General features: G+C 31.6%; 1 protein-coding gene across 1 annotated transcript in view; it reads left to right on the forward strand.

The window, feature by feature from the left end:
• Positions 1-14,756, forward strand: part of LOC113386440 (hemicentin-1-like) — a 146,342-nt gene that overhangs the window by 72,656 nt on the left and 58,930 nt on the right. The window contains exons 7-8 of the mRNA XM_026624221.1: positions 6,504-6,633; positions 11,793-12,001. Of these exons, the coding sequence (XP_026480006.1) occupies positions 6,504-6,633; positions 11,793-12,001 (339 nt within the window). The remainder of the gene's footprint in view (positions 1-6,503; positions 6,634-11,792; positions 12,002-14,756) is intronic.

Genomic DNA, 14,756 nt, shown 5'->3' on the forward strand with positions numbered 1-14,756 from the left:
TTTCGACAGAGAACCAACAATTTCGACAGAGAGCCAACAATTTCGACAGAGAGTCAACAATTTCGACGAAGAGATGATAATTTCGACGAAGAGATGATAATTTCGACGAAGACATGATAATTTCGACGAAGAGATGATAATTTCGACGAAGAGATGATAATTTCGACGAAGTGATGATAATTTCGACTAGGGGTCGATAATTTCGACAAAGAGTCTACAATTTCGACAGAGAGTCTACAATTTCGACAGAGAGTCAGTAATTTCGACAGAAAGTCAGTAATTTCGGCAGAGAGTCATTAATTTTGACAGAGAGTCTGCAATTTCGACAGAAAGTCAGTAATTTCGACGGGGAGTCAACAATTTCGACAGAAAGTCAACAATTTCGACAGAAAGTAATTTCGACAGAGAGTCAGTAATTTCGCCAGAAAGTCATTAATTTCGACAGAAAGTCAGTAATTTCGACGGGGAGTCAGTAATTTCGACGGGGAGTCAGTAATTTCGACGGGGAGTCAGTAATTTCGACGGGGAGTCAGTAATTTCGACGGGGAGTCAACAATTTCGACGGGGAGTCAACAATTTCGACGGGGAGTCAACGATTTCGACAGAAAGTCAGTGATTTCGACAGAAAGTCAGTGATTCGACAGAAAGTCGATAATTTCGACAGAGAGTCCATAATTTCGACAGAACGCCAGCAATTTCGACACAGGGCCAGTAATTTCGACAGAAAGTCAGCAATTTCGACAGAAAGTCAACAATTTCGACAGAAGGCCAACAATTTCGACAGAGAGTCAACAATTTCGACAGAGAGCCGAAAATGTCGACAGAGAGTCAAAAACTTCAATGAAAGAGTGCATAACTTCAATGAAAGAGTGCATAACTTGGTAAAAGAGTGCATAACTTGGCAAAAGAGTGCATAACTTGGCAAAAGAAAGCATAACTTGGCAAAAGAGTGCATAACTTCGACAAGAGAGTAAATAATTTCGACGAAAAAGTAAATAATTTGGACAAAAAGTCAATGATTTTGACATAGGGTCAACAATTTCGACAAAAAGGCAACAATAGTTTTTTTTAACAATTTAAATTTCAACAAACTATATTCTCAATGTGCTTTTAAATTGATATGTTACAACACTTCAGTAATGACCTACTGGCAAGTTGCACATTTTTGTCGACTAAATAAAACAAATTACCTCCACCACTGGCATTACCCAAAACTTTCGACTAATCTTCACTAAAAGTCAAATCAATCCATCAAAAAAAAGCTCAAAAAAGATTTGTCTTCCTCCACCGTTTATGATTAATGATTTTTTCTTTTATTTTTAACATTAAGTGAATAAAAGAGAAGTGGAAGAGGCAAAAAAAAAATGTTTTGTTACATTTTCCTCGGAGGGATGATAAAAAAAAAAGTGGAAACGTTTCATGAATATTAATAGAACCCCGACTTTCGACTTTTCAGTCGGCTTTTGTACGACTCTAGGCGAGAAATTTGAATTATTTATTTAAATTTTAATGTATTGGAAAAAAGAAGATTGAGTTCTGTAGTATTAAAAGATTGTTAAAAAATATAAAGATTTATTAGGACAAATTTTGTAATCGAATGTTATATACACATTTGTAATGTAGTCCCTAAATCCTCCGCCGCATATAAAAATACCATATGTAAAAAAAGCTTCGTCGGCGCGGTGGAGGGCGGTGGAGGAGCTTTTGGCGGTAAAATACGAAATTATAATTCAACTCGACGTTATCTGGGACGCGTATAAAATTCTGAAGCTTACAACGTGTTCGATATAAAATAATACGTGATTTATTTTACGAAACCAAACCGTAGGAAATAGACAGAGGCAACGACGACGTTGAGGGAATAAGGAAAAAGATGGAGCAATATTGTAGGGAATGTTTCCCTTTTGTTCATGGTATGAGTTATGGGCGCTGCGGGGATTCTCTTTTTTGATTCTGTACGTTTGTTTTTGTAGTCAAAAAGTTTTGGAGAAGACAAATGCATTATTATTGAACTTTTTTTGGGCGCGATTAGGGCGTAAATCCGTACAAATGCAACGGAAGTGCATTACGGCAAATAAGATAAGAATCGAGTGCCAATGATTCGTCACTCGCTCTCGATAATATCATTTCTATACGGGTTGATTGTGATTAGTCGTCGTGTATGTGAATAGAGATCGGTCGTTGTATGCGTACCGATATCAATAAAGAAATCGGCATAGATAAATAAACTGTTTAAAGTTACATCGTAGTACAAATCTTGATTTAATAAAAAAATGCCCGAATCTGAAGAATATTTTACCCTGTTCCTTGAAAATAAAAAAACAAATTAAACATTTGTGCCGCGAACTAAACGTAAGTTTATTGATTAAAAATTATTTCCATTTTATTCGTAGCTTCTATAAATCTTTTAAGTCCCTTTTAATCTTCTAGGTTGTTTTTTAATTTGCTCGTCAGTAGAGTTCTTTTTCAAAATGCCATTCAAATTGCCTATCGGTGGAGTCCTTTTTTATCTACAAGTTGTTTCTCAATTTGCACGTCAGTACAGTTCCTTTTCATGATTTTGAGAACCAATTCGTTCGTCAGTACAGACCCTTTTAATCTTCGAAATTGTTTTTTAATTTGCCCGTCAGTAGAGTTCTTTTTTATGAGTTTGAAAATTAACTAGATCGTCAGTAGAGTCCCTTTTTATCACCTAAGTTGTTTTTAAATTTACTCGTCAGTAAAGTCCTTTTTCATGTCTTTTAAAAAGCAATTTGCTCGCCAGTAGAGTTCCTTTCAATATTCTAAATTGTTCTTTAATTTGCTCGTCAGTAGAGTCCATTTTCGTATCTTTTAAAATACAACTTGCTTGTCAGTAGAGTCCTTATATTTTTCTCGTATTTTTATTTCAGTTTGCTCGTCAGTAGAATCTCTTTATCTTCTATGTTTTCTAATTTGCTCGTCAGTAAAGTCCTTTTTCGTGTCTTTTAAAGCACAATTTGATCGTCAGTAGAGTCCTTTTTTATTTTCATAATTGCTATTTGATTTAATCGTCAGTAGAGTCTGTTTTTATATTGTATTCTTTCCGTCTCATGTTTTGCATTTCATTTTGCTCGTCAGTAAAGTCCTTTCGTCTCATACTTCTAATTTAAGTTTGCTCGTCAGTAGAGTCCTTTTTTCTCGTCTTATGTTTTCCATTTCATTATGCTCGTCACTAGAGTCCTTTTCTCATAGTTTAAGTAGTTTTTTTATTTGCTCGTCAGTAGAGTCCTTTTTATTTTCATATATTGCAAAATACGTTTTCTCGCTTTTTCTTATCATAGCAAAAGCTAGGATATTATTAAAAAGACTCTACTGACGAGTAAAAGCTAAAATATACAAAAAATGGACTCTACTGACGAGCAAACTAATCTAGAAATTAAAAAGGGACTCTACTGACAAGCAAACTAATCTAGAAATAAAAAAAGGACTCTACTGAAGAGAAAACTAATCTAGAATTAAAAAAGCGACTCTACTGACGAGCAAACTGATCTAGAATTAAAAAAGCGACTCTACTGACGAGCAAACTGATCTAGAATTAAAAAAGGGACTGTACTGACGAGCTACAGCTAAAATATGCAAAAAAGGAACTCTACTGACGAGCAAACTAATCTAGAATTAATAAAAGGAACTCTACTGACGAGCAAACTAATCTAGAATTAATAAAAGGACTCTACTGACGAGCAAACTAATCTAGAATTAATAAAAGGACTCTACTGACGAGCAAAAGATAAAACATATAAAACATGTTATGGTATGGCCGTGTACTGAACGTAAGCTTATTGATTAGAAATTATATCTATATTATTCGTAGTTTCTAGAAATCTTTGAAGTTATTAAAATGGAAAATATTTTTTAGGCAAGACATATATTACAGCTGTTCAAAGAATGAGATTATATCGCCAGCAAAAAAGTAAAAAAAATTCAAGCGGTCAATGAATGTATGTTAATTTTAATTACATGAAGTTCTTCAAACACAATAATTACATAATGAATAAATAATATTAATTTAGACATTGTTTAATATAATCCACTGTGTGAACAAATATAGAATTTATTAATCAGAAATTACTTCATTTCTCTAATGAAGATTCAAGTCGTAAATGCTAATTACAATGACAAACCGATCATGTCGTATTTGAAGTATGACTTCAATTACACTATTGTTTTTAAATATTATACATATTTTTAATGCTATTATAATCTATAATTTATCATTATATAAATGTGTATAGAGGTTGACACTAATAAATGTGTGCATCACGAGTGTTACCATATTACTAATAAATATTATTCAAATTTGTTACATGATGTATTTATTTTCACTTTAAATGTCATCTTGTACAGCAGCAAATAAGTTTTATTTCAATCGCGTGTTTACCTTTTTTTCTAATAGATTTGCAAGTGGAATATTATTTCACTAAATAACTATCTACCCTCTCTCCACCGTGTCACAGAAACTCTCCACCGTCGATAAATTTCTCTCAAAATATTTTCCTCGCTAATGCATCGAATTTATGCATCGTCGGTTACATAATCTAAAGCTCGTAAATTCCTATTAACTTTCGTCCGTTCTAATATAATATTAATCGCCGCATGTTTATCATATTGCAATTTTGTATGAAAATAACTTGATCACGTCCGCCAGTCGAATCCCATCACAGATTTTCAAATCCAATCATGTTACAACATAACCTGATGGAGAGTTGATTTTATTACGTGAAAGCAGAGGAGGGTAAAGGAATATTTTATGGGGCTACTTTTGAATATAAATAATTATAATAAATTGAAGAGACATAAATTCAGTCAGCAAATTGTTTAAATTTTTAGAACAAGCTGCATCAATAGAGGTGTTGATTATAAGTTTTATTGCATTTGTTAATAATAAATATATAGAACTTTTGATTGAATTGCGGACTATCTAAATGTTAATATTAAGAGCTAAAACTTATAGAGAATTTTCTTTTATTACTTTGGAAGCATTTAAGCCCTTGGGAGCAAAGAAATTCGAAAATGTCCATATTAAGGACAACCCTTTGATACCCCTCACTATTTCAAATCTCTTGTTTAGTTTGCTCGTAAGTAGAGTCCCATTTTTCGTAGAAATTTATGAAGAGCGCTTGAAAAATTAGTTTGATGGTTAGTAGAATCCTTTTTCTCCTTCAAGGAATCCTTGGGAAAGCAGTTTACTTGTCAGTAGAGTCCCTTTTTCCTGTTGCATTTTTTTTTTAAAAGTATACTTTCTGAAAGCAGTTTGCTCGTCAGTAGAGTAAGTTTTCTCATTGCATTTGTTTAAAGAATCGTTCAGAAATGATTTTGCTCGTCAGTAGAGTCCCTTTTCTTGTCGCATTTTTTTTAAAGAATCACTTAGAAATTATTTTGCTCGTCAGTAGAGTCCCTTTGGGTGCCTTTGAGTCAATTTTATCGTTTCAAGTGATTTTCGTAGGAATAATAAAAAAACAGTTTGCAGAAATGAGTTTGCTCATCAGTAGAGTCCTTTTTCTTATTTGAATTCGTAGGGAATCCTTCGAAAATCGATTTGCTCCTCAGTAGAGTCCCTTTTCTCGATGCATTTGCTTAAGGAATTGTTCAGAATTTGTTTTGCTTGTCAGTAGAGTCCTTTTTATCATTTCCAGCTTAAAAAACAGTTTGCTTGTCCGTAGAGTCCTTTTTATCATTTCGAGCATAAAAAACAGTTTGCTTGTCAGTAGAGTCCTTTTTATCATTTCAAACTTTAAAAAAACAGTTTGCTCGTCAGTAGAGTCCCTTTACTCGTTTCAAATGATTTTTGTAGAGATTTATTAAGAGGGCTTCTAAAACATCAGTTTGCTTGTCAGTAGAGTCCCTTTTCTTGTTGCATTTCTCAAGAAATCGTTCAGAAATTATTTTGCTAGTCAGTAGAGTCCTTCGAAAACGAGTTTGCTAGTCAGTAGAGTCCCTTTTCTTGTTGCATTTTTAAAGAAATAGTTCAGAAATAATTTTGCTCGTCAGTAGAGTCCCTTTTCTCGACAATTTTACATCTGCTTAGATAAATTTTACTCAACCATATCATATACAATATCAATACCATATTCTATTCCTCCATTAGGATATTTCCTGATTTACGTCCCACGGTGGAGCTTCATTTAGTAGTCGCTTATTCAAATACAATAGGATTGGCTAAACTAAATTACATATAATATATATATATATATATATATATATATATATATATATAAAGGGTGCTCCATCTATTCTCTGCTATTGACAGATGGATGTAAATGTGAGAATAATAGTTCTGTCACAGCCTCGGGTTTGCAAATAATCCTTTGTCTAAATCCGATCCTTTGTCCTTTGACGCCTTCGCTCAGTCAGTCAGTCAGGATTTCATAGTAAAATAATTTTTAATTGTTAATGGAAATTTTATTAACGTGATTTTTATGTCCTTTGATTTTTGTGCTCATTTAAATTATAATTTTCGTCTATAACTATTTTTTTTCTTTTAGGAAAAATCGTGCAAGTCGAAGCGGTGGAGGGTCACTCTGTGTCATTGCCTTGTAGCGTGACGCCTCCTAATCATGACAAAGTATACATGGTCTTTTGGTTCCAAGATGATGCTGGAATTCCATTATACAGGTAACTATATATAATTAACTAGTGGTGTATGGCATCGTGCCTTAAGGCAAATTGCTGGAACTTCCCGTACGGTAATGAAAAATCCGAGAAATTTTAAACGTTTTCAAATACATTATTATAATTACTGTAATTGTTTCATTATTTTTGCTATCTTATTGTTATATCTGAGCAAATCAAATGTAAATCATAAATAAATCAATTTATTTTCGGAACATTAACAATCGTCATTTCATTTCGAATTCAATCTCAAAAAAAATAGTTGCCTAATTTACACAAAAGTGAAAAAGTGCTCCCGTACAGACACAGTCTATTTGCATTTGCAAATAATTCTGTGTGACATTTTCACTTATACTCTTCTTAGCTTGGCGGTATTTTCACATTTTTATTTCAATTTCAGTTTTCCCACAAAATTGGAAAAGTGCTCCAGTGAAAAAACAGTCTAAACGCGCTTGGGTAAACATTTGTACCAGAGTGGCGCTTAGACTGTGCTTAGCCTGGGTAATTTTTTGAATTTTTAATCCAAAATTACAAAAATATTTTATGGAAAATAATAAAAAAAGATGTAATAATTTTTTATCCTCAAAAGTAGTTGTTTTGTCAAAGTAATTTTGATAATATTGAAAATTATAATTTTTTATTTATTTTTTAGATCATTTTTTAATTTGTTCGTCAGTAGAGTCTTATTTTTTTATATTGCTAATAAATTTGCTAATCAATATAATCCTTTTTTATTTTGCTGATTTTTTTAATAATTTGCTCGTCAGTAGATTCCCTTTTTATTTTCTTTTAGATTATTTAATAATTTTTTATATTCTAGGTTAAAAAATAATTTGCTCGTCAGTAGAGTCCCGTTTTATTATCTTCTAGATTATTTAATAATTTACTCGTCAGTAGGGTCCCTTTTTTCAATTTTTGGGTTGAATAATAATTTGCTCGTCAGTAGAGTCCCTTTTTTCAATTTCTAGATTATTTAAGAATTAGCTCGTCAGTAAAATCTCTTTTATATTCAAGATTATGTAATAATTCGCTCGTCAGTAGAGTCCCTTTTTTATTTTCTTCTAGATTATTTAATAATTTGCTCGTCAGTAGAGTCTCTTTTTTATATTCAAGATTATTTAAGAATTAGCTCGTCAGTAAAGTCTCTTTCTTATATTCAAAATTATTTAATAATTTGCTCGTCAGTAAAGTCCCTTTTTTATATTCTAGATTATTTATTGATTTGCTCGTCAGTAGAGTCCCTTTTTCAATTTCTGGGTTAAATAATAATTTGCTCGTCAGTAGAGTCCCTTTTTTATATTGAATTCTTAAATGAAATGAATTTTTAAATTGAATTCGAAATGAAATGACGATTGTTAATGTTCTGGAGATAAATTCATTGATTTATGATTTACATTTGATTTGCTCAGATATAACAATAAGATAATAAAAATAATGAATGTCACATTATTTGTAATAATATATTTGAAAACGAATAAAATTTCTCGAATATTTCATTACGATACGGGAAGTTACAGCAATTTGCCTTAAGGCACGATGCCATACACCACTAGTTTTCCTATTATTCCGCAAAATAAAATTCCCAACAATCGACCCAGTATTATTATTTCTCCACCGTAAGCACGTGCCCTAATGGAAATATCAAACCACACTCTTATCTGTCTATAATATGGTTTTTGGGGGTAGTTTGAGTGAAAATACAATTTTTTACTACAACCCCCCCTAAAACAGGCGGTGTCTAAAGATAATATTATGATTTTAATAATTCATAGAACGATTTAGGTAAACGACATACAAATTGGACGATTACGAAAAAAAAATGTGTCGGTTCACTTAGTAAGGTGAGATAGTGAAGTTGTGATATTTTTTATGGATTGAAAATGATTTGAGAAGTGGGTTTTTGGGTAATCGATATTTAGTTTTGTAGAGAAATATTACCTATTGTTCTCTTGTAAGTTGTAAGTTATTTAACGTAATCGAAATGTTCTTGATTTTAATAATGAAATAAAATATCGTTAAGAAAATAAAAATACTTTATCATGAGAAATGTTTAGACTCAAAAGAATTTATTACAAAAATGCAGATACAATGATTAGATAATAATCAAAGGCACAATTAAAATTTAGATTGTGTATGAATTTTTTCAGTTATGTTTGCAAATTAGATTTAAATGTAAATTCGAATTAAAAAGAAATTTCTTGAGTAAATTAAAACTAGCTGTAAGTGGAATTCTGTCTTGAGGCTATTATGGCATCGTGCCTTAAGGCAAATTACTGAAACTTCCCGTACTGTAACGAAATGTTCGTGGAATACTGAATGTTTTCAAATAGATTATTATAAATATTGTAACATTGTGTAATATTTATAAGAATTATATAAATTGAATTGCAGAGTTGAAATTATTTGTAAAGTATATTAGAACTATAGTCAGAATTAAAAATAAAATCTGAAATATTTTCGATATACAAAAAACTAAAAAAAAAAAAAAAAAAAAAAAAATGCAACAAATTTTTTTTTCCAAAATCTATTATTTTGTTAAAACAAGCAGAAAGTTCTTTGAATCATTTAAATCGGACGCTTAGTTCTCTCAAAAACTGCCATTTTTCACATATTTAGCTCCGTATCTTCAAAATGGCTGGATCTGCCTTTGCCAAAAACTAATAAACACTTCTCCCAATCATTACTAATTGAATGTTTTTTAGATCATTCAAATTGGATACTCCGTTCTCTCAAAAATTCGATTTCTATTTTCTGCACTCTTTGCTCTGTATCTCCGAAACGGCTGGACCTGCCTTTGCCAAACACTAATCAGCTCTTTTCCCTATCAATAGGAATCGAATGTTTTTTGAACCATTCAAATCGGTTGATCCGTACGCCCGAAAACGTGGGCGAAAATTTGTATCCATACATACATACACACTCACACACACACACACACACACACACACACACATCCATTTTTTCTGAGGTATGCCAAAACGTTCAGAAACCTTCAAAACGTCGAGAAATGTAAAAATTTTCAATTCCGATTTTCGGCCCATTACAATAACTTACCCTACGGGAAGTTAAAAATATATTCGAATCGATCAAGATAAAAATTCTAAAATCAATTGAAAAACTGTTGTGCTTGAACAAAAAGTTTAGATTCAACTAATAATATAATTATAAAAACAGTTAAAAATCTTTAAGCTTAAGTATGAGAAATTAAGGCTAAGATTTTAAATAAATAAATCTAGGCACAGGCGATACAAATCTAAATTCGATTAATAAAAGTGTAGGCTCAAAGAATAAGAATCTTGTCTCAAATAATAAAAATCTAGGCTTGAACTATACAAATTTAGGCCTAAACTATAAAAATCTAAGTTCGAACAAAATAAATCTAGATTGAAATCTACGTTGAAGCAACAAAAATCTAGGAAATGGCCGTAAAAATTAGGCTAAAGGCAATAAAATCTACACTAAATTTATAACAATTATCTAACGTGATATTGAAGCTTAAATATCAATTTAGACTTTAACAACAATCTTAGTTTTAACATAAAAAATCTAGGCTTAAACATTTGAAATCTAGGCTCAAAGCAACCAAAATCAAGGTTCAGGCAATAAAAATTTAGGCTCAGACAAAAAAAATCTAAGTTCAATCAAAAGAAATCGGCAGCAAAAATCTAGGCTGAAGCAATAAAAATCTTGACTGAAACATAAAAATCTAGGTTCAAAGTGATAAAAATCTGGGCTCAGGATAACAATTTAGGCTTGATCAAAAATCTACCCTTCACTCAATTCATTTTTTATTAAAGAATCGTTCAGAAATTATTTTGCTCGTCAGTAGAGTCCCTTTTCTCGTTGCATTTTTTAAGAAAGCGTTCAGAATTATTTTGCTCGTCAGTGAAGTTCCTTTTCTCGTTGCATTTTTTAAGAAATCTTTTAGAAATTATTTTGCTTGTCAGTAGAGTCCCCTTTCTTGTTACATTTTTTAAGGAATCGTTCAGAAATTGTTTTGCTCGTCAGTAGAGTCTCCTTTCTCGTTGCATTTTTTAAGAAATCGTTTAGAAATTATTTTTCTCGTCAGTAGAGTCCCCTTTCTTGTTACATTTTTTAAGGAATCGTTCAGAAAATATTTTACTCGTCAGTAGAGTCTTTTTATCGTTTGAAGTGCTTTTCGTAAAAAGAGTACCTAAAAAACAGTTTGCTAGTCAGTAGAGTCCTTTTCTCGTTTGAATTTGTAGGGAAACCTTCGAAAATCAATTTGCTCGTCAGTAGAGTCCTTTTTCTTGTTTGAATTTTTAGGGAATCGTTCGAAAATCAATTTGCTCTTCAGTATAGTGATAAAAATTTAGGCTCAGAATAACAATTTAGGCTTGGTCAAAAATCTAGGCTCAGGCGATCAAAAACTTAGGCTCAGGCGATCAAAAACTTAGGCTCAGGCGATCAAAAATTTAAGCTTAAAGAAACATCAAGGCTGAGGCAATCAAAAATTTAAGCTTAAAGAAACATCTAGACTCAAGACGACAAAAGTCTAGGCTCAAGGCGACAAAAATCCTAGGCTCAGGCAATCAAAAATCCTAAGCTCATTTGATAAAAATCAAGACTTGAACAATAAAAATGTAGGTTTAAACAAAAATCTAGGCTCAACTAGAAAAAATCTAGACTCAGACGATATAAATCTAGGCTCAGGCGATAAAAACTAAGGCTCAAACGATAAAAATCAAGTAAACCAAGCAAAAAAGCAAGGCCCAACCTCATACAATTTAGGCCCAAACAAAAATTTAGGTTCAAACAATCAAAATCAAGGTCCAAACGATAACAATGTAGGTTTTAAAAAAATCTAGGCTCACGCGGTAAAAATCTAGGCCTTAAATGAAACAAGTCCAGGTCCAAATAAAACAAATCCAAATTCACATAAAATAATAACTTAAAGTTCAAAAAAATTCAGACTCAAATAAAATAAATTGAGGCTCAAGTAGAACAAAATCAGGCTTAATTACATTTCAAGGCTTATAAAAAATTAGGCTCACATAATCAAATTTGAGTATGACTGACTAATAACAATGGTCTCACGCAACATATGCGTGCGCAAAAACAAAATATTCATAAAAACAACAATGTTCCATCATTAATGTTCATGTGATTTTTCAATGTTCCATGTGATTTTTCTCTTTCAGCTTCGACGTCCGTGGCAAACCCCTGTCGGCTGCACGTCACTGGTCAGCCCCCGAAGTGTTCGGTTCAAGGGCCCATTTTAGGGCCGACGGTGAACCGGCCAGGTTGGAACTTCAGGACGCCCGAAGGCACGACGCAGGCGTCTATAGGTGTCGTGTCGACTATAGACACACACAAACTAGAAGCCTTAGATACAACTTAACTGTCATAGGTAATAAAAAAAATTAGACTATAATTGTTTTATTAAAGGTTGTCAATCCCTGCTCCACCTGTGCCTTATCTTTGAAGTTATTAAAAGGGGAAAATATTTTTCAGGCAAGACAGATATTACAGCTGTTCAAAGAATGAGATTATATCGCCAGCGAAAAAGTAAAAAAAATACAAGCTGTCAATGAATGTATGTTAATTTTAATTACATGAAGTTCTTCAAACAGAATTATTACATGATGAGTGAAGTTGCGAATACAATATTTAACATAATCCACTGTGTGAACGAATATTATAGAATTTAATAATCAGCAATTACTTTATTTCTCTAATGAAGGTTCATTTCTAAATGCTAATTACAATGACAAACCGATCATGTCATATTTGAAGAGTAACTTATCTGTTATCTTTGCACTATAGAAGGGTAGTTGTATGTATTATAGTGCGGCGGTATTTATAGTGCAGACATTTTTCATTCCCGATCAGAATTTATTGCGAAATACTTCTCAATTTTATTCGAAACAAACGCAGGCCGGTGGAGGAAAGGATTCACGATATTGTACGTTGACCTTTTTCCGAAAGTCTCCACCGGGATAATATATACTCGTATTGTACATTGTAGGGAGAAATCAAAACAAAACTAGCTGTAAGTATAATTCTGTCTTGAGGCAATTATGGCATCGTGCCTTAAGGCAAATTGCTAGAACTTCCCGTACCGTAACGAAATGTTCGAGGAATACTGAATGTTTTCAAATAGATTATTATAAATATTGTAACATTGTCTAATATTTATAAATATTATATAAACTGAATTGCAAAGTTGAAATTATTTGTAAAGTATATTAGAACTATAGTCAGAATTAAAAATAAAATCTAACTTATTTTCGATATACAAAAAATTAAAAAAGAAAAAAAAAAAGTTGGAACAAAATTTTTTTTTCCAAAATCAATTATTTTGTTAGGACAAGCAGAAAGTTCTTTGAATCATTTAAATCGGACGCTTAGTTCTCTCAAAAACTGCCATTTTTTACATATTTAGCTCCGTATCTTCGAAATGGCTCTTTTCCCTATCAATAGGAATCGAATGTTTTTTGAACCATTCAAATCGGTTGATCCGTGCACCCGAAAACGTGACTGGAAATTTGTATCCATACATACACACACATACACACACATCCATTTTTTCTGAGGTATGCCAAAATGTTCAGAATCCTTCAAAACGTCGAGAAATGTAAAAATTTTCAATTCTGATTTTCGGGAAGTTAAAAAGGTTCACACGCGATTGAAGTAAAACTTATTTGCTACTGTACAAATTAGCAAATTAAAGTTAAGTAAAAATAAATACAGCATATAACAATTTTGAATAATGTTTATTAGCAATACAGCAACACTCGTAATGTACACATTTATTAGTGCCAACCGTTATATAAATTTATATAATGATAAATTATAAATTATATATTTATAATAGCATTAAAAATATGTATAATGTTTGAAAACAATAATGTAATTCAAGTCATACTTCAAATATGACATGATCGGTTTGTCATTGTAATTAGCATTTATGACTTAAACCTTCATTAGAGAAATGAAGTAATTGCTGATTAATAAATTCTATAATATTCGTTCGAACAGTGGATTATGTTAAACAACGCCTAAACTAATATTGTTTTCTGATTATGTAATAATTGTGTTTAAAGAACTTCATGTATTTAAAATTAACATACATTCATTGACTGCTCGTATTTTTTTTTGCTTTTTCGCTGGCGTTACAGTCTCATTCGTTGTTCAAAACTCGTTTTATCGCTGACACCAAAAAGTTCACTGTAATTTAAATTCAACCTCTTCTTGTCCTTTAACTCACAAACTTCGAATCTAAATCTGTGCAATTTTTTGGGGGGGGGGGAAAGTCTGTGGCAACATAAAAGTCTTAAATACACCTAAGTCTGTTTTTACACGGTCTTTTTGTACACGGTCTGTTTGTACACGGTTTGAAAATTGAATATTTTTAATATTTTACACGATTTTATTCCATGTAGCACGATTTGAAATTTTATGTACTTAAATTTTTTTGTCGAATTTAATTTTTGCGAAGTATGTTCATATCACAAAAAAGTATTTATGAAAGAAAAAAGTCTGAAACCATCGATAGTATCGATAGTTTGCGAACACTAGCTTAAAGATTTAAGTGAATTCCCCTTTAGCGCGTACAAACAATTTTTACTGGTCAAAGCAAATGTGAATAGCACTAATTTAGGAGAATTATTATTAAAATAAACATGAATTCTTGTTATTAAAAATTCTTGTTTTTCACTAATTTTAATAGGTTTTAGAGATTAGGAACACTAATCACCCATTTTTGTATAAGATCAATGTCTTTTTTTACACGTTTTTTTTTTACACGGCTTCTTCTGGAACCAATCTACCGTGTAAAAACAGACTTAGGTGTACTTTCAATAAATATTTTGACTACTAATCAAAATTTGATCTCAAAATACCATTCTTTTATTAACAAACATTTAATCCAAGTAATAAAAATCTATTTACACGTTATATTTTTTTCTCAAATCTATTTCTTTAAAATTCCCTATCTCCACCGTTCCTCCACCGTTTGCATACGAAATGTGTTGCCGGTTGCACACATCACGTTTCGCCATTCAATCACAATCAAAACTTTACGACGATTCGTTTGCGGAAAAATTCTTAACAAAACCGAAGAAAGAATTGAGAAATAAAGTAATAAAATATACAAAAAAAGA

The sequence above is a fragment of the Ctenocephalides felis genome, unplaced genomic scaffold, assembly GCF_003426905.1.
Source record: "Ctenocephalides felis isolate EL2017-DRISC unplaced genomic scaffold, ASM342690v1 CF-g0.4_SCAFFOLD_03571, whole genome shotgun sequence".
NCBI lineage: Eukaryota > Metazoa > Arthropoda > Insecta > Siphonaptera > Pulicidae > Ctenocephalides > Ctenocephalides felis.